Source organism: Haemorhous mexicanus, chromosome 4 (assembly GCF_027477595.1).
Source record: "Haemorhous mexicanus isolate bHaeMex1 chromosome 4, bHaeMex1.pri, whole genome shotgun sequence".
Taxonomy (NCBI): domain Eukaryota; kingdom Metazoa; phylum Chordata; class Aves; order Passeriformes; family Fringillidae; genus Haemorhous; species Haemorhous mexicanus.
In genome coordinates, this window is record NC_082344.1 from 57,526,743 (window position 1) to 57,547,448 (window position 20,706).

At 33.6% G+C, this 20,706-nt stretch overlaps 1 protein-coding gene across 2 annotated transcripts in view; it reads right to left on the reverse strand.

The window, feature by feature from the left end:
* PCDH7 (protocadherin 7) overlaps positions 1-20,706 on the reverse strand; it is a 263,158-nt gene that overhangs the window by 202,887 nt on the left and 39,565 nt on the right. The window contains exon 2 of one of the 2 annotated variants that reach the window (XM_059845039.1): positions 6,183-8,510. The exons of the other annotated variant lie outside the window; for it this stretch is intronic. Within the exon in view, the coding sequence (XP_059701022.1) occupies positions 8,433-8,510 (78 nt within the window). The 3' untranslated portion in view covers positions 6,183-8,432. Of the gene's footprint in view, positions 1-6,182; positions 8,511-20,706 lie in introns of those variants that run through there. 2 annotated transcript variants of the gene reach the window in all.

Below are 20,706 nucleotides of genomic sequence, written 5' to 3' on the forward strand. Positions count from 1 at the left end.
TTCCATCCACACAAAGTACAAATCTCTTCAGCAGAATTTCAATGGATTGCAGAACTAAGTATCAAAAGATCTAGTGATAATTTAAACTTCCAATTTTTTTTTTTAATAGTTGTACTTCTTCAGGTAACATTATTCACTCTACCTATTCCTAAAAATAGAGATTTGCCATATTTATATTCTGTCCTAAAATGCAGTACTGCAAAGCATCATGAAAGTTTGGAGATACACACTGAGGTATGAGATATGTGCAGCACAAAGTCTGTTGGTGTGCAAAAAATCTTGAAGTTCACACAGTGAGTTTTGAATCCAGTTTTATTCCGTCCATTGATATCCATGTCTGGGGACAAGAATTCCAATTGCCTTGTCTTTCCTGGTTATGGCATGCAGGGAAGCAGCTAGTGCATCTGTACAGGCCCTGAGAGACAGATGAATAAGCCAGAGATGATACAGATGTCCTGAATCTTCCTTCCTGACACCTGGCTGAATTCACACTGGTTATTGCAAGATGTGGATAACCATCTGTCCATCTGTCTGGTAGTTACACTAAAGGGTCATATTGTTTCAAAGAGTTAATCACTGGAGTAAGTAATGGGAAATATTTTTGAAAATTCAACCCTATTTCCTACATGAACTATATTAGTCATTATAAGTCTCTCCTGGTGCAGTTCAACATGGCCAGAACACCAGAAATCCAGCAGAGTTGGTGCACTATAAGAGAAATGTTTTAGTATATTTCCAATAAATTATGCAAAAAATGAAATGGTTACATATTAAGGAAAATTCTCTGCCTTTTTTTCCCCCATAATAATAATAGGAGAAAAAAATATTATTCTGACAATGGCAAAGCTGAAATTACTATGCCAGACCTTGTTATTCAATTTTTTTAACTTCAACATATAAAAACACTGCACATGTGCAGTGAAGAGTTTCCCTAAATTTTATGTTAGGGCATAAATCAGCAAATTCCCATTGACACTCATGTATTATGGATAGAATTTACTTAAGCAACTCTTACCATGTACTGTAATGTAAGGTGTCCTACATGTATTTAATACGCCAGACAGCCAAGGCACAGAGATCTAAGGTGGCTTCTTTCATCCCAGGATAGTAGGTCAGTGTCATTAACAAGTTCCCCAATTCCCACTTCCCAGTTCTATGCAGTAAACAGGTAATTCATTTGAAATTAGTGGAGCTCGGGGTATAATTGCAGCCTCTACTGAAGTAGGCAATAAGATAGAAATATGTCCTGTTGTATGCATTCATTATATATAAGCAGAAGTCTAAAAAAAAATGTCAAGGGGATTCTAGAAAGTTAATGGACTAAATGGCAGTTCAGAAATCTTCTGCCTTGTTTCAAGACTTGCTAATGTAACGTCTTCTGTCATTACTTACAGTAATGAATTCTGTAAAGCAGAGATTCTGACATTACTGTCTGACCTCCCATAATTATAAATCCTACTCTTCTGAAAGCACTTTTTACATTGACATGTATTAAAATAAGCCACAAACTCAACCAAAAGTACAAAAAAAAAAAAAAAATCACCCTAAAGACATGGATAAAAATAGTATGTATTTTTCAAAAGTTATCTATCCAAAATAACTTTTCAAGTGAAATCAAAATCTGTCTGGTGCTGCTCACTGACAGTTCTAATTTCAGTGAGAATGATTAAAAGCAAAGTGCAGAAGGCTGCATAGAAGTGCTCCTAAACACAGCACAAAATGAAATTGTGTCATATTTAAAATCTAATGCTATATTTAAAAATTAATTTTTCTTTCTAAATGGGAGATTAAAAATTTAAAAACTGTTTATTAGTAGTCCCCCTATGTCTTTACCTTTTCATTATTTTAATATTAAGGCCAGAAATCAACATCATCAATGTAAGAAAAATAGAGGAATACTAGAGGCTGCATCAAGAGATTTTATTTGGTTTAGCTCCCTGCATCCATTCAAGTACTTTAGGAATGATCCAGTGTCTGTTCATGAGGAAGGCACAAGCTTTGCTCAAGAGCTATAGTCAGATTAATAAAAATATTCAACCTGATCTTCCCTGAAAGATCAAAAACTGAACTCAACAGGTAACCAGCAATTACCAACTCCTTATCTCTGCAAGATGCTCAGACTTCACGTACTTTTGAGCATCTGAAAAAGAAGCTGAAAATGACATGGTGTCACGACACGACACAAATTTTACAGCCACATGTAACTGTACAATTTTCATTCTTCTTTCACCATATTCTTTGCACTATAAACTCTTTATCATGCATAGGAAACACCTGACTAATTGCATCAGGATGTCTACCCTTTTTATTCCACAACACTGCCTATAGCTGCTTCTTTCAGGCTCCCTGGAGCTTTAATTCACAACTTTTTAATGCCATCCACAGGGAGTATTTCAAAATGAGGGATGGAAGCAGGATGAAGGCAACAAGAAAAACACTGAATCTTCCACAGCCTGCCTAGTTTTCTCTCTATAATGTAAGTTTCTCAGGACAAAGCTCATGTATCGTTGTGTCAGTACCAGCACTGAGTATACAACCAATGATTTCACAATACTATTGAATTAGTTACTTCCATGTCTTTTCTCCAATTTGTTGAAAGACTTTACCTACTAACCATGTCATATATTCATATTTCACAGTCATTAAACACTTGCATAAAAACAGATGTGGTATCTATATTCAAAATCAACATAAAATTTAAATTTTATAATACATTTTAATAATTACAGAATATTTAAATATAAAAAAACGTAACCTGCAAATTTTTTTTCTTAATTGAAGCATGATTAAATCCAAAGCATTTTTGGACAAAAGTGCACTGAAATAGATAGATAGATAGATAGATAGATAGATAGATAGATAGATAGATAGACAGACAGATAGATAGATAGATGTTTATATATATATATATATATAACTGTCCCATATACATAGTGATGAAAATTGATATCTCTCTCAAACACTTTGGCCAGGAGGCAGTTCATAGCTGTTAAGAAAAAAAAAGGATTTGCTCTGAAAAACAGTTCTCCCATCTTCAGTGAAATTGAAGAAATGGAAGATATTGAAGGATTTCTACAACATCATACTACGCTTTACAGACATTTCTATGGATCTCATCACTATACCTTTTAAGTAATTCACCAAAAAAAATGAATCAAAAAATTTTCTCTGACTGAGACAATGAAAATTACCATTTTCACAGGTGTAACCCCAAAGAAGTGGGTACTAGCAGTAGTTCTAGGAAAAGGGACTGAATTTTCTGGTTTCTAGCCCTTCAACAGGGAGATTGATGTGATGTCAGTAAAGTCAAATATACAAACTGTCTTCTATCATTAGATGTATGCTAAAACAAGCCAAGTGTGGTGAGACATTTCTACTTAAAAGTGTTCCCTGTTAACATGGAACATGAAACATTAGATGCAGAAAGATTTTGAGCTTGAATACATAAAATTCCTCTGAGATAAAATCTCTCCATAGACTCTCAGACACCAAAAAAGATTTCACCCTAAATACTAGAAAAAAACAACTTAGGCTGAATGAAAGGGTGCCCACATATGACTATTTCCTACTGATTGTAACACCTATGCAACTGGGTGAGATGCCAAACTTGACAATATTCATAATTCACCTGTTAAAATTATGCCTGTATAATTGGCTACATGCTAACCCCCTTCTTGGAAGTGAAAGCTGAGACTGGCTAGAGTTATCTTTACTCCCTGTGTGCTTCTACCATTCTCACCATACAGTGAAATTGTAGGGCTGGAAAGAAGAGGAAAATGATCATTCTTCTAAGAGTAAAAAGGAAAAGCAGATGGGCATTTATGATATCAAACTCTGCCCACAGTTCTTATGAGGTTAATTAGTTTATATACCACTCTTTTACTTGTGTTTGCTAAAATAAAATTGCTCTAGACAATAGTCAAGAAGTGATACCTTTTATCCAGAAACAATTGTCTGCACACAGTTTCACAGTTTAAAGAAAGGTTATTTTCAGTCAAAAGCCAATTGAAAATCCTGCTTTCCTGAATAAAAAATCTGCAAAAAGTAACACAAACAGATAATTATGCCTATAAAATAGGTTATAGAGCATAATAAACTTTATTAAACTCCTGTAGAACATTATTCTTTATCATATTTCCAATAGATAATATATAAATAAAAATAGAATTTATAGAAGTAAATAATAAAAAATTGAATTATTTTAATTAGCTTGGTTGGCAGTTGCTATTCAAAATAGTGTTACTGGGCTAGAATAAGACTGTTTAAATGCAAAAGCTAATCTGATTTGGAAGATAATTAATTTTAAACTCAATGTAGAAACAATAATGCCTTTCTTGAATTCCATCACTGAAGAATATTGAGGCCTCTGTGGTAACTGCCAGGAGTCATAACAAACCTTTTCTTTTTTCATCCTCATTAGCACCACAAATTCCTTAGAAAGGGCAACAAACTGGTTCCCTGTGATAGATGCCATTCCTAGGAACTGAAGATCAAAGGAAAACTCATTGCTGAAATGGCAATCTACTCAATCTACTGGGGTATGATGGAGAATAAAATTTGATTGTGGCTTCTTGATATTTCAGGAACACGTTCCAACAAAAACAAAGAGCTTAATGCTAAACAGGGAAATTGTAGCCATGTTCATGGTGAGAGAAAGGATTTAAAACATTTGTCATATTCGTCATCTCTTAATGTAGATTCTGGTAAAATATTGAGAACAAAATAGAAGACGGAACAGCATTTCACATATTTATAGTTTTCCCTAAATGAAATGTCAAAAGTCAGATATAATGTCTGCAAGCACAATAGCTTAATTTTTCCCCAATGAAAAGGGAGATAATACTGAGTTTGTAAGAATGAATAATTAAGTATACATTGGAAATTTAAATATAGCTGGTGCATTTGAGAGTACAAAGCTATCTTTTACTAGCTCAGCAAAATTCAGTCTATTGAATGACTCTGAAAGAGTAAAATGAGTAATGGGTTAAAGCATGGATGGTCCAGTCTTTTTAGATGGTGAGTGGATAAATCCAAGAATCTGTTCTTATGGGCCTGTATGAAGTTTGCAGAAAGAGACAGAGTTTTTTTATAAGCTTGAGAAATCTCAGGTGAAGGTTTTAAATTGTTTATGAGCCTTTGCAAAAGCAATTTACTTGAATTGAATTGTACTGTTCATCCTGAGACTAAAGCGTTATCTGGGTGGTGCAAGTTTACTTAATTTAATCCTTTAGTCTAGGTTTGACAGATAGTTCAGCAAGCTGAGTACTACCTCGAAGACCATTTCTACTGCACCATTTATATGTAAAATTGTGTTTGCCATCACTGAGAGTGCCTCTACAAATTGTGACAGTACACATTCACCGGAAGTATGTGAGATCTTGGGCCATTCAATTCCTTTTCCCACTGGTTGACATTTCATATAACATTCCTACTAATAATTTATCTAACTTGTTTTGTAACTAGCGGAAAAAATTGCGTACCACAACTTGCCTGATAGTTTTCTACTGAGATATCTTGTTCTTTAGTATTCTTGCATAAAACAATTGAAAATAAAGTAAATAAAGTGATACTAGGAAAAGAGTGGTCTTAGAGCTTATGCAAGCTCTAGGTATAGTTGGCCTGGTCATATGAATAAGACAACTCAGATTTGGCTTTAAAAGCTGTTAATTAACCACTTCCTAAAACATAGGAAAATGAGGGTCAGATGGATGCATTTTTTCTCTCATCCAAGCAGGACAACAGCAAACAGAAAGTAGAATGTCACTTGTCACAAATATCTTTTACTCCCTCATTCTGTCATAAAAAAAAGACACTATCCAACAATGAAGTAGCCGTAGGAGGCAAAGAGGAAAGAAATAGTTCATAAAAGCTATATTACCACTTGCAATTCTGAAGCCCCCAGTATCTTGCAAGTTGATATAACAGAAGAAAAAACTCTTAATTTGATCTCCCACTGTTTTGCTGCCCTTTTCTCACTGGTATTGTAGCAGGAGGCAATATAAAAGTGCTTTTATTCTATACAAGTTGCTTGACTGCTAAACTCTCCGAAATCTGAAAACTAGAGTAGTTCCACAATTATTTTCTTTTAAGGGTTCTTTCTTCACAATTGCTTCTGACCAGAAAATTAAATACAGAAGAATGAAATTGCAATGAACACAGAAGACACAATTTTGATTTCATTTCCAGTTGAAGAATTTTATTGAAATAAAAATGCTATATTTAAGATAGGAATCTGATCAGAGGTACTTAACAATGCCTTGACATGTTCCACGTTGAATTTTTTTTCTAAGATAATGTCTATATTCAGAAAAATGCTGAAAATTTCACAAATATATTTGCATACTTAGTGTATTTATTTCTGAGAAATATTACATCTTAAATATTTTGGTGGTTTTTTCCTTCTTTTCTCTCATCTTTATGTAAGATTTGCAAATCTCTGAAATGTTCTCACAAAATGTGGTCAATGGACTGCAGGTATTTCATACACAATTTCTAAGCATCAATTGAGCTAAAGAAAAGGGATAGAAAATGCAAATGAAACAACCTATGTGCTGAATTTTTTGACAGAGATGTTGGCAACAATCTTTATTGTTATTCCTAAACAATGCATTCCAATCTAAAACTGTGCTTTTCTTGATCTCTTTTTCATCTTTTTCCTTCTCATTCCTGTATGTCTTAATTGTAATTTTCTTTGTTTATTTTATTAATAATTTCTTTTATGCAGAATTACTGAAGTTCCAGACTAGCAATCAAGTTTAAATAAAAAATGTCCATGTAGAAAACCTGAATCAATTCAAAAATGAAAAAATTGATTTTTTTATTTTAATTTTGCCCATTGATTTTGTTCACAGAAAACAAAATCAATGTGGTAGCAGCCTACTGACTTTGAAGTTTGATAATATATCTCAGTACAATAAAGAGGTCAAAGCCCCTACTGTATCATAAATTCCTCCACTCAGAACTAATTACTCCAAATGGGCAACAGTGGCAGACTATCAGTTTTGAAGGGATAAACACAAAGGATGAGCTAATTCAGACTTAAACACATAACAATCATGAGAGAAAAAGTATTTTTCAGCATTTTTGTTCACACAGTTGAAAAGCCATACTATGAAGGCAAGTCACAACATACAGTCTTGTTCCAAATATCGTGTCATTTTCTCACACAGCTATACCAGATTTACATCACAAACTTCAGTGTGCTGAAGTTATGCTTTATTCCTAACAAAAAGACCTTGTTGGAAAATTATGATTCAAATATCCTCTTTTGCTGCTTCTTATGATGAAGGATATGACTAAATAAATTATTTAGGAGGAAATATTCAGCCTTTCTCTAAATCATAATCTTATATATAGAGTAATATTCAAATACATATATAAAATGAATACAAAATTTGGTGTGTGTATATATATATGTATATACACACATATAAAACTAGAGTTGGCACTATAGTCTTTGTTTTTATGTGATGTATATAGCTTAATAGTGACAGCAGATATGGAGATTTTTTGTATATATGATTTTAATACTGGCTGTTGTACAATCCTTGATACAATTGTCTTAGTCTGGAGCACTCTAGCCAAGTGAATACAGTTGTCTTTAGCAACCAAAGTGTATGTGCACCGTGTGAGTGGCTGTTGATTTCCCTGTTTGCTGATAGTCATTTCATCTTAGTGACTGATAGTCAGTTTCATCTTAGTATCCACCTCAACTTTCTTTGAGAGCCATTTCTCTCAGCAAAATCTGAAGGCCCTATGTCACTTGACTTGAATCCTCTTCCACTCTCTCCCTCATGTCCCTGAGCAGGTCAAAGTTTTTCAAATACTAAGACTCTTTCTGGATTTCCAGAATTTCAGTCCTGAGGTATATTTTTTCTTTGTTTTTCTAGCATATCATCAGGGCCTTTTTTTGTTTTTTTTAACCAAACCACAAATATTTCATTGATTCAAACACTGAAAATTCAACCTTGTTCACACTCCTCTCCCAGTTACTAATTCAACAAATCATCTAATCAAATTTCAGTCCTTTCAAAGATGGAACAAAGAAGAAAATGGTGAGTGCTTTCATCCTATTCATACTCCTGAATTAGATGGTATTTGATCTTCTTCCTCCACTTACGATCAGTTCTGCTTACCAAACCTTTCTATGTACCATTTGTTTTCCTGTTTTGGATTCTTGCTTCTTTGCATTCTCCATTTAATGTCTCTTCAAATGAATCCAAAATGTAATCTGAATCTCTTGTTTCAAGCAGTTTTTACCATGCTTTATCCTGTTTTGTTTTGTTTTTTCTAATAGCTTTGCTTTAAAGGTCCACTTAGTTCTGCAGTAACCCTGCCCCCTGGGAATCAATGTCTTAACATAAGAGTAAAGAGAGTTCATGGATTTTGTGATCCAACGTCCCTTAGAGTTGGAGTGTCAATTCATAAATAATTCACTTACGAGCACATACATTCATTTTACATGATTCCTCAATGTGGCCAGGGTGCTGCGTAGTCTGCACTGTATCCACCTACAAAAAATACAGAAATATATGTCTGCTTACTGGGATGTGAGTAGAGTTTGGCTGACTTAATCCTCTACCATGGATCCTACTAGTGAGAAAATAATTTCTCTTCTCTTCCTTAGATCCAAACATATTCCATAGAATAACTATTTTGGCAGCAAAGACAGTTAGAACTGTCAGTTTCATACAGACATGTACAGAAACATACTGTTTCACATTTCTTAAGAAGAAGAAGAAGAAGGAATTAAGTGAACTCTGCCCAGAAACAGGCTGTTTTTAAATTATAGACAAATTTGAGTGATTTATAAATTCTTCCCTTTCTTTCTCAGAGTTACTGCAGACAGAGTAAAAAAATAATACAGATGTCTCAGGTATAAGTGATGAGCATAACTCTTCTCCATTAAATGATGGGATTAATTGTGCAGAGAGTTGAAAGAAGCAAAAGTACAGAGAGTTGAAAGAAGCAAAAAATGGGAATTTTAAAAGGAAACAAACAGGCAGCTCCTCTTTCCCTTCATCTCTCTCACCCAAACAACCAGATAAAATGGAGTGAGCCAGCCAGATTTGAAGGGCAACATACAGTATACAGTAACAGTTCTATGAACACCTACATTCTTCAAAATGCCAGATATTAACTATCTTACTCTAAGGTGGACATAAAGAAAATGGAGAACTATGGAAGAACCTTCCACTTTGATCAATGTGCTTGTGAAGGAAATGAGACACTAAATATCCACATCTAGTGATAAACAGTGAAGGTTTCTGTCCAATATATTCTTCAGAAACAGGACTTAAAATATCACTTGGAATTGGGTCATCCACACAAATATTAAATATTAAATAAAAATATTAACCCATTGTTGGTAGTTTCATAACATGTTTTGCTGGCATTCATCAATCTTTTCAGCTTTTTCAGTACTGTTAAATTATTAATAATTTATATTTATTTTTACATCACTGACTACTGCATCTTTATTTTAATGAATCATTTCTTCTAATCTGTTACACACATGTAAATTTAAAACCAAATTACACAAAAGTAGGATAGCAATGTGAAGCATCTCTATAAAATATCTTTTCCTCTATGAACATTATCCATAAAAGACTCCTAAATATCCTCAAATAATAATTTCTTCTCCTCAATCTAAATATGATCTTCTCACAGGAATCCACCTGGGACAAGCAAGCAAAACATTCTCTTTTGGTTGTAGAAGGAATATATTTACACCTCAATAAAATTCTTCATCATTACCAACCAAATTATATACAAATCTCTTTGTTCAATTTACACTGACTTAATTTGACAAAACAGCAAAAACACTAAATAGGCCAAGACATTCAATAAAAATACAGGTAATGTATCTACCTACCTAACTACCTACCTACCTATTCTTATCGCTCTATCTGTACCTTTCATTTAAGTTCTTTGAGTACCTCAAAATTCCTAATTTAACAGCTGTTCAAATTTATATAAAACTTAAGTTTTACTAACTTCAAGGAGAGTTCATTCACTGGAATGTAGACTTGTCCAGTATGCAATGAACAGAGATCTGTTAAGATGTATTTTAAATACCTTTCTCCAAAATTTAAACACAATTGTGAGCATCTGGTGCATTCATAAGATATTTCTGAGGTAAAAAATATTCATAGATGTAACATATACCTTCTATAATTAGACTTTTCTTGAATGACAGATACTGATGTTAGTTTTTTTCAGTTAACAAATCAAATCATAAATTGTGACTGAAAAGCTTAAACAAGCAAAACAAATTACCTGGCACATACGAGACAAAATGTTGGATCTCTTTCATCACAAATGCAATATATCATATCATTAAATCTCAGGCAATCATGGAAGTCTCAGTGTGTGTGTGTCTATATTACCTGCAGTACACCTGATGCAGCATACAAAGGCAAGGATGACAGTGCAATTTGTTGTGCCTCTTTACATCCTAACAAGCAACAAAGTCTGCACCACCTGCCAATCTTTGGCATGCACTGCAGGCACAGAGAGCAAACTGATGGAAGGCCTTGCACCTGCACTTCAGGTGCTGCACACCACATGACAATCTAAAGGCAAAGATGGGACAAAACAATACTTCAAAAAGCTCAGTGGTGCTCAGATGTACAGAAGGACTCCAAACTTAGACTGAAGTCAAATTCACACCCAAATCACATTTCCATGCTCTGTGTCATAAATGGATACATCCGTAGATAAAGATTGACAGAAAATAATTAGAAAATTAAATTTTCTCTCCAAATTAGGTGCTGTTTTCCCCCATTTTTCTATGGCAGTTGAAGAATCTTGCTAATTTCCATAAATCTTGCTAATTTCCGTGAAAGACAAGATCCTTTGTCTTGTTCTTCCTTCCATTTCCTTTCACAAAAATGCACACACACCAGAGTTAAATGAAGAATTGATACTACTTCAGCTGAAGTATGAGCAAGATGCTTGCAGCTCTCCACTAATCCAGTCCATAATACTAAAATATAGGCCTAGAAGTTTCTTATTACATACTGACTACACTTGCTTATCATAGGCATAATGTCACATAATTTCTTGATAGGTTACAATTATTTTTCCTGAATATTTCAATGGGAAATTGCTTCCAGAATTTCAATGTTGCAGTACATAAAAATTATTGTAAAAACCACCCCAAATTTATTTATGGATCTTTTTTTCTGTTACTCATTTTTCCTTAATTTACATACTCATTGGGAAGTGGCCTTTTAGTATTAGTGATATATATTTGCTATTAATTGTAATTATTTTTCATTAAATAAGTGAGAAGTCACACTTCAAGAGAGTATTGTGATCCCAGCCATAATATATTGCTGCAAAGTCAGAATTATTGACTTCTGAAAATACAGTTTTATTGTGGGGGGTTTTGCCACTCATTTCACTTTATTCTTAGAACTATATCTCTGGCTGTAAATAAGTTATGATTGCAATATATATTATATATTCATCTGATTGACATGTGCACATGACTAAAAATGTGACAGATTACAAGTTTCTGCAGCATTCTTGAACGGAACTGAAAGGCACAACATGCTCATTTTTGCCCACTACAGAAAATGCCAGATAAAAATATATCTCCGTAGATTTCCTGTTACATTTCACAAGATAGTTCTAACCTATTTTTAAATTTCTTATACACATGTAACTTCATTTCCAGTTTGTGACAGAAATCAAAATAGGATATGGGGAACTACAGAAAGTGTATTGAATGTATTTCCTTAGAATGTATGTGTTACATAAGGAATGTTAATTTTAATGTTCTTAAATAAACCAAAGAAATATATTCAGTAAATAAAATATTCACTTTTTTATGTTGTACCATATGTATACACATGTAAAGGCCACATATAGGACAAAAAATAGGCAAAATGGAACTCATGAACAACTCTTTTCTGAATAAGAAGTTAATGAGGACTTCTACACATGATTACAAAGAGATACATTGATTTTGATAATTAAAATTTCTGTAATAGGATATGGTCTTAATTAATATAAAAATTTAATAATCCTGAAAATAAAAAGTTTAGAAAAAGAGAAGTTAAAGAAAACAGTTTTAAAGGACAACACACTGGAGTTAGTACACCGTTTAACATGATTGTATTCTCATCTAACCTCACTTAAATTAAATTTTTTTTTTTTTTTTTTGCGACTACTGAGTTCTGCATGTTATATAAATCAAGTCCATCAAAACAAATATTTTTAATTCTTACTAAAACAAAAAAAAGCCAAAGAAACAAAAAAAACCCAACGAAAAAAAAAATTATCCTCTTAACCCATCATTGCAAGCATAAAATTGATAAAATAAGCATCTATCTTCTGTTATCTTCACAAACTTCCTGGTTTATTGATTTCATTCTCATACTATGCTAATAAATGACTTTTGAACATTTAGGAATCTGTCAAACCCTACCACTTATGTTACTTTCATAGTCACATTTTGCAATAATATGGTGACATATTGACCTCTCTTGATGTTAAACACTAGAGGACTCCTGGCTCACAAGGACTGTGGGTATAGATGGAAGAACTGTGAACATGCCATTGACCTGAAAGGAATGAATTCATCCCCACAAAATAAAGAATTTATAATTTAGAATTTAAAAAAAATCGCATCCACTTATATGTTTAGGAATCTTTACATTCAAAACAAACACAAAATATTGAAAATTAATGATAAGCATATACCTGCTCTTAGTAGAAGTTAAGAATGAAAACCAAAATAAGATAAATCCCATTTTACGCTCTAATCCACTCTCACATAAGCAGTGCAATATTTAAAAAATTGCCTATTTTATCCTATTTACTCGAATGACTTGCCATTCCTGAAGCACAGAACTGTCCTCACTGCAATCCACTAAAAAGATATCATTGTTCCATCTTCAGTACATATGCATTGACTTACGTCAGGCAGACCATATCCAGAAATATGACTTGCTAATGGTATTTTTAAGGCACAGAGTGGGATAACATAGTATTAACCTACCCAAAAAGTCCCAGTAATGCAAGCTTCCATATGGTTTGCATTGAAATTATGTTAAACATTTTTCAAAATTCAGTCACTTTGATTATTGAGGTACTGCATTAAGAAGCACAGTAATGACAAGAATGATGCCAATTTAAGTTATTTATTACAATCAAGCCACAGAAACTCTGGGCCTCTTAAAAAACTGAACAATACTGGCATGTCAAGAAAGAAAAAAAGTGTTCTCACAAAACCAGGAGCACAGTGCCAATATCCTTAGATGATTCTGTTGCTGCAAACCTCACACTGAGAAGTTTGTGCTGCTCCTTAAACAGCTTACAGAACGTAGCTTGATCTTGGCATAGATAATCCTACCAACAGTTTAATCCATTGTTATGGAACTAAGGCCTTAAAAGCACAGCCCACGTTTTGTTGTTGTTTTCTTTTTCCATTTTCTTAGGAATAAAAAAACTTACTGGTAAGAAAATATCTGTGTAATTGTATTATTCTGAAAAGAGGAAGTTCCATTTCAAAACTATCAAGATATTTTTATGTTACCTCAATCTCAGAGACTTGAAGTCTTTTTGTTTTTTTCTGTTTCTAAACTAAACATATAGTGGTACGTATTTGCTGTTATGACAATATTACTGTTTAATGTTTTGCTGATATTTATTCCCAATATATTTATGAAGAACAGTCACATCTCCTCTTCCCACTTGCTTTCTCAAGGCTCTGAGGTAAATGTAGCAGTGGCTTAAAACCAGAGGCAGGAATATTTACCATCTGCTCCACCCTTCTGATGGGCACTGAAGCCTTCAGGGCAGGATTATATGACATGCCTATGAAAGAACTCATGTACTGTTGCAGTCTTCAGCTGGGTGTATTAAAGTAGAAGTTTTGGTTTACCCTAATATACAAAGCAGTGGTTCACAAAGTGATTCAAAAGAGCTTCAAGTATTCGTGCCTTGAGGATAGTAACAACTTCTGCCATCCAATTTTAGCTTGCCACAGCACGTCTCTCAGAGCCTTGAGTCTGAATAGGCAAAGCCCTTTTAGTCTTCTCTTCCACAGCTAAGTCTATATTCCATGGTTATTAAACAGCTTTTCCTGAATGTTTAAAAGTAAGCTTAATTCTTCCTGAAAATGATTGACTAGAATAACAAAACGATTTTTCAGAGGAAGTCTCAGTAATGACTTCTCAAATGACCTGACTATATCTATTTCACAGCAGCTCCAAAATTGATGCAGCTTTATATTGCAAAAATAAATTTGTTGTGTCACTAATGCTCCTAGTAACTCTTGCCTAATTTATTAAATTCTTTTTTTTCCTACTGCTCCCATACCATTATTTCCTAACTGAATTTACAACTTCTTCTTGTTTTATTTTAAGTCTTAACTCCTAAAGTCTAGAATGTTTTCTAATCCATCTAATGCAATCTAATTCTCAAAAAAATTCATGATTATATTTGTTCCATAATCAAGTCTCCTTATAACATTTGCACTCATTTTTTACTTTAAAATATAAAGCAAAAATGTTCTTAAGACTGATTCTTGACTCAAGTAACTTATTATAATGCTTACCGTTGCAAGAAAACCAATTGTCATCTCATTTAAGTGAATTTCTTACATATTTTTGATTCCTTTAGTCCCATCTTTCTCAGGTGCACAAATAATTTCCCAGGTGGCACAGTACCAACTGATTGCTGAAGTCCAAGGAGAGAGATTACTAAATTTTCTTTGTCTAGAAAATTGGTTATCTTTTCAAAGAAAGTTATCAGATTGGTTTGTATGAACTCTTTGCAGTAAAGGCATTTTCAATTTTCATGCTATCTTCCCTTGTTCTTTATGTCAGTAGCTTAATTTTTTTTTTTCATATAAACTCTGCTCTACTGTTTGATAAAAGATGGGGTCACTCTTTTAGACCTTAATCCCTTCTTTTCCATCTTCTCCACTACTTAAATATAAATACTGTATTTGCTATTCTCCAACAAAACAGTACCTTTTTTTTTTTTCCTAACAGATTTATTTAAAAGAAGACAAGGCATGCTTTGATCTGTATCACTCAGAATTCTGTGGTGACACCTATCTGGTCCTGCTTGACTTACATCCATCAGACTCCTGGTTTTACTTTCATCTCAGATGCTTCCAGCTTTTTCTTTTCCCATGTATATCTCTATCACATCTACATAACCTTAGACTTGTAAGTGTAATAATTGTCCTGATTCTCTCCCTTGCTCTTATAGCTCAATAAAGTTTTCTTTTAATCATTCCTTTAATATCTACCTCAGTTGACATTTGTCAGAGCGCTTTATCCTGATGATGATCACACCCCTACTATGTACAGCTCTCTGACTATCTGACTGCCCATCTCCCTCCATTTCCCACTCATTGCAATTTTCTGCTCTCATAATTTATTCCATTTTAGAAAAATATATTCTCATGAATCTACATGGGAGAGAAACTTGCATAGCTGAGACTCCGAAAAGGAGTTTGAAATATTTTATTTCATGGACAAGTATGAAGAATATTTCTGTATCAAAATCCCAACTTTCCTCCTATCTGTCAGTGTGTACAAAATCATTGTCTACCTCTACTACTGAAGGTCAATGATGAAAAGAATAAACAGTATTGATTGTACAGGGGACATTTTTCCAAGTCCTAGAATTAATCTACCTAGAGGCAAAATATTTGTGTTCTCTATTACTTATCCTTTGTCACTTCAAACATAGTATTATATTTATTTATAATTTTGCTAGCCCTCACACTGTACTCACCAAGACAGAAAGAAAATTAAGAAAGGCAAAACTTCAGTGTCTAATGTATAAAAAAAGCTGAGTTAAATGACAAATATGGTTTTTAAAATGTCAATTAAATTTGTTGCTTACTAAGGTTTCCATTCACACAAGGCCAGAAAGGACTTTTAGTGAAATGTTTATGAGAGGCAGAAGAATTACTCAAGGAAATAAATACTTTCTAGATATACTCAAAACAGATCACTGTGATGTGGTAGAAATAGCAAGCTGATACATTTAGTGCTTACTTTGTTAAGGAAAGTCCTGCTTTTCATCTCCTGGGCACAACAGACTACACAGGAAAGCTGTTACTTCAGGCCTTTGGAGACTCTGGGCCAGCACTCCTGTTTAATACAGACACTCCTACTCTACCTGCAGTACAAAAAACTTCAGGGGCTTCTCTTGCCCCACCACCAGTCCTCAGCCCCCCTGCTTGCCCTTGACTGAGAGAGGCATTCATTCTCCTCTCTAGCCAAAATGCACTAATGCATGTGGAACAGAGACCTGCTGCTCCTTCTTGGGCAAATAAAACTCCATCCATCAGGCAGCAAAGGAAATTATCCCAAAGGCACAGTAGGGCTCTAAGGATAGAGACTTACAGCAGCCAAAACTAAAATAAAAAGTTATGGAAAGCAGGGAGAGTGAAAGGTGTAAGGAAGCTGGCTTAACTGTTCTATACGAGATCCTTAGGCAGGAAATTACAAACCTACCAGCCTTTCTATTAAATTCCAAGTTACAAGTAGATATCACTCTCACCTAGAAAACTCACTGATCACAGCAATGTCTCTCTGGGTAGGGATGTTTCAGTAAAAGAAAAAACAAACAAACAAACAAAAAATAAACTGCCTATGAATAAAATGTCAGGAGATGAAAGAAAGCACTTTCACCAGGCTACCAGCCATTTGAAAAGAAATGTCATAACAGACATAGGTTGAACCCACTGTTTGAACAGATCACAGAAAACATTGGATGTAAAATACAGATTTAAAAAGCAACATTAAAGGAGAGTGTTGTTCAATAAACAAAACATAAAATTAGGCATCCAGAATTCCACTTAAGTGCACCTCCGAGTTACAATCAAAGGGATTTTAAAAGGTACAAATTCTCAGTTAGTCTGTACATTCATCTAAATAATCACTTATGTTATGGAAGCATTATTATGATAAACTAAGTTTATAAAGGACAGAGCTACTCTTAGATGCTATATATATGCAAAACACTAAATTGTTGTAACAGTACCATAAACCTGTCTGTATTTTCAACTGTTCACTTTCCTAAAATTAAGTTCAAAGCAAGAAGGGTTTTTATGTATCTGTGTCTTCCCTTTCAAAGGAAACATAAATTCCATGCTTCTAAACCACTTGCAACATTTGAAGTTCTTTATCAAGGAGCAGTATGGTGTTTCCTAACAAATAAGAGCTTATTTTATAATGTGACTTATGAGTAACTACGGTAGATTGGTTTAACTAAAGTCTGTCAAATTGTCATAAGGTATTTTTTACATTTTGCAAATAATGGTTTTTTCTTCTCTATTCACTTTTTGTTAATGGAAACAGAGAAAGTTATTTTTATCTTTAACATATGATGTAGAATGAAGAAAAACATAAGGAAAAAATAAGCAGTCAATAATGTGACCTTTAATTTCTTAGACATGCTTTTATATTAAACCTAAAATGACCAAAATTAAGCTAGATTTGACAATGGTTAAATGTGTGAAATAATGTCACATACAAAATTAGGCTATCATGCTAAGAGCTCATATGAAAAATATTGGAACAGTGGAAAGCAATAAGTGTTGCATTCAAATGTTTTTAAGATCAGATTAATTACCTCACATTAGATTGCACTCTGGTGATTCTAACATAGCATAGTTCACATACTTCCAGATTTTAGGTAACTGCTAATCCTTTTGCTCATAAATTCCTCTTAGCCAATTAATATATGTACAGAATTTGCATATGGGAGTACTAAATATACACTATAAAGCAGTTTAGTTTGGTGTTTAGGGTTGTTTTTTTTTTTTTTATATTTGATCAAAATTTTAAAAAATCATTTTCCAGTGAAGTAGCAAAATTTTCTTGTAGGACCTAAAATCTGTCTGAAGTGTGTCTCCCTTCTTTTCTAATAAATTACATCTAATGCACAGAGGGAAAAGGCCTTTGTCTGTCCAGGTAAGTTATAGAAGAAGAGTCCGGTTTATTTTTTATTTTAATTCTGAGTGGGGGCAGTGGGCTGCCCCAACTCAGAATGTTACCAGCTGTAATACTCAGGAGTAAAGCAGATTAAAATGGCTGCCCCATATCTTCAAGGGGGGGGGGATAAACAACAAAAAATATTTTTTCAATTAAGTTTCAGGAGACATATGTACACCAATGAAACTGTGCCTAGCCTGGCTGGCCAGCAGAATACACCAACCAAGACTGATTGGTTACAAGTCTAGATATTTTTTTTTGTGGAGGTGTCTATTTCAAGGGGAAGGATGTCTCAGAAATTAAAAATGAGTGTATACTTCATGTACATTTTAATTGGTTTTCTGCATCACTGTAGAGCATTTTACAAATGAAAGGCCTCTCTCTTTCTTCAAATAGCAAGACTCCTGAGCTGATTTCATCTTAAAATTTGCATAACCTTTTCCCTGATGTCTTTTAAGTTACTTCTTTTAACTTGAGTTCTCCTTTGGATGCCCACAAACATAGAATTTTTTTGAGAAATTTCTAAATAATGGCTTAGCTTCTTCAAGAAATTGAGAGACCTTCAAAGTTATTTTCTTAAAGACTTCATGTAATATATCTGAGGGAAAAAACACTAATGCTTTGCTCCAACTTCTGGCTTTCCTAGAAACAAACAAACACATGGTGTAGGTCCATAAATACACTCTGCTTTCTAGGGTGAAAAATACTTAAGTCCCTTCTGTGTATCAGGCAGGAACTTGAGAAATCCAAGTCTGTAGATCTTTTCTTTGGATCTGCTACGTTTAAAACAATGCAAATTCGTTTTCCAAGATTGGAGAGAGGACTAGAAAGAAGGAAAATATCTTGACAGATTTTAGTGCAATATAATAGCTAAGCTGTGTTGGAGCAGATTGCCAAATAAGACCAATTCATTGCAGAAAATGAAGAAAGCAGCAGTGTGTGTCTCTGGTGTCTCCTTGTCAGTATCTGCACAGCCGGTGGGTAGCACACAGGGTTTTTATTTTTTGGATGGTGGGTTCAACTCTCAACAGAACTTTAAACCTCAGCAAAGTCTTCCTGCAAAATATTTCTAGTTAAATGTGAAGGGAACATAAACTTGCAGCAAGTCATATGCCACATTTAAAAGTAGCAGAAGAGAAACATACACTGGTCATTTGTGCCACTGCTCACTGTTCCCCACTGAGGAGCAAGAATTTCAGCATGAGCATTGATATCTGCTCAAGTTGAGAGCCACGCCCAATAAACATTTCCCCCTCTCCTATTTTAAAGACCCTATTTACAAACCTGTCTTTGTAGATTCTTGCTAATACTCAAAACAATTGAAACAAACACGGCAGATCAACTTTTTGATTCATGATCCAAAGAGGTGCAGCAGGAACCCATGAAACTGAAAGTTTAGAAAACCTGATCTGAGAAAAATATTCTTCTGAAGTTATTTACAAAATATAATTCTGAAGAGTATGACTTCATTTCAGTTTCATTTTACTAAATTTTATATAGTTTATGTAACTATGTTTCACGAAAGCCTGTTTTGATTCAAAACTATCTAATGATAACAACTGAACCAGAAAAATTATGCTACTCATGGAGTGTTTTACATTTACTAAGTCATTGATCTACCATAGGCTTATGAAGAGAGTGGAGGGAAGGAAAAAAATAAAAGGAATTAAAAAGGTGTTGCCTCTTCAATGCATGCAGACATTTTAGATCTACTTGATTTACTCAATTTGTTTTAAGAGTGAAAAGGAATCTTTGACTAAACTGTCATCTTTAAAGCATGGTGATATTTCATTTTCTCCCTTTTGCACTATTTAGATTGCTGGGAACTGAAATACTTCCAGCAGTCATTGTGTCCAATTTTTCAGTGCTGTCACTTCCTAGCAAATCTGCTTAAGCAAAACACTTATGTTAGAAAACAGAGCAAATATATGATATAAAATACATTCCACATTTCTTTGCAGGACAACTGGTATTCAAACACAAAACAGAATGAATATGTAAACATCTGTAATTTGAGCCCTATAGACTTTTTTAAACCATAAATCTGATCCATTTCCAAAGATGATAGAATTAGCTCACTTTTTTGACTTCGCTGATTTTAGGTTCTGTACAGTAATTATAATCAAAGCTATAAAATAAAAAAAAAAAAAAATAAAAATGTTATGTCCAAAGAAAACATTCCAGGTCACTAAAACAAAAAAAAAAAAAAAAAAAAAAAAACACTTCATCTGAAAACCAGAAAACCAGAATATGCTCACCTTTAACCCTCTGTGGTTCACATGCTCTTTTGGTCTGTATTTGATACCCTTCAAGGCAAGATAAAACTGGAACAACTTTACACTTTGGTGGCTTCAGCCTCCAATAGAAAGACAAGAGCCATCACAGGAAATGCAAACAAACCCTGTATGCTGATAAAAACTAAGCTAAAAATAAAGTTAAGATCTTTACTAGATTATATTTTGCAGAAGAAAAACAAAATATATAAGAAGAAAAGCTAACAAAACACAGTATGAAATAAAATGTTTCTTTCAAGAGTGAATTTTAAACTCTAGATGCCAAGAAATTTTATAAATGAAAAACTGCAGAATGGTGGTGGCTCTTAAAAAACAGTTAATATTAAATTTAATTTTCAGAATTTTAAAAATAATTTCTGGTTTTATTAATTTAATTATACAAAAAATCTTATTAATGTTCAAACTTCATACATGAGTAACTATGTGAGACTAGCATTACT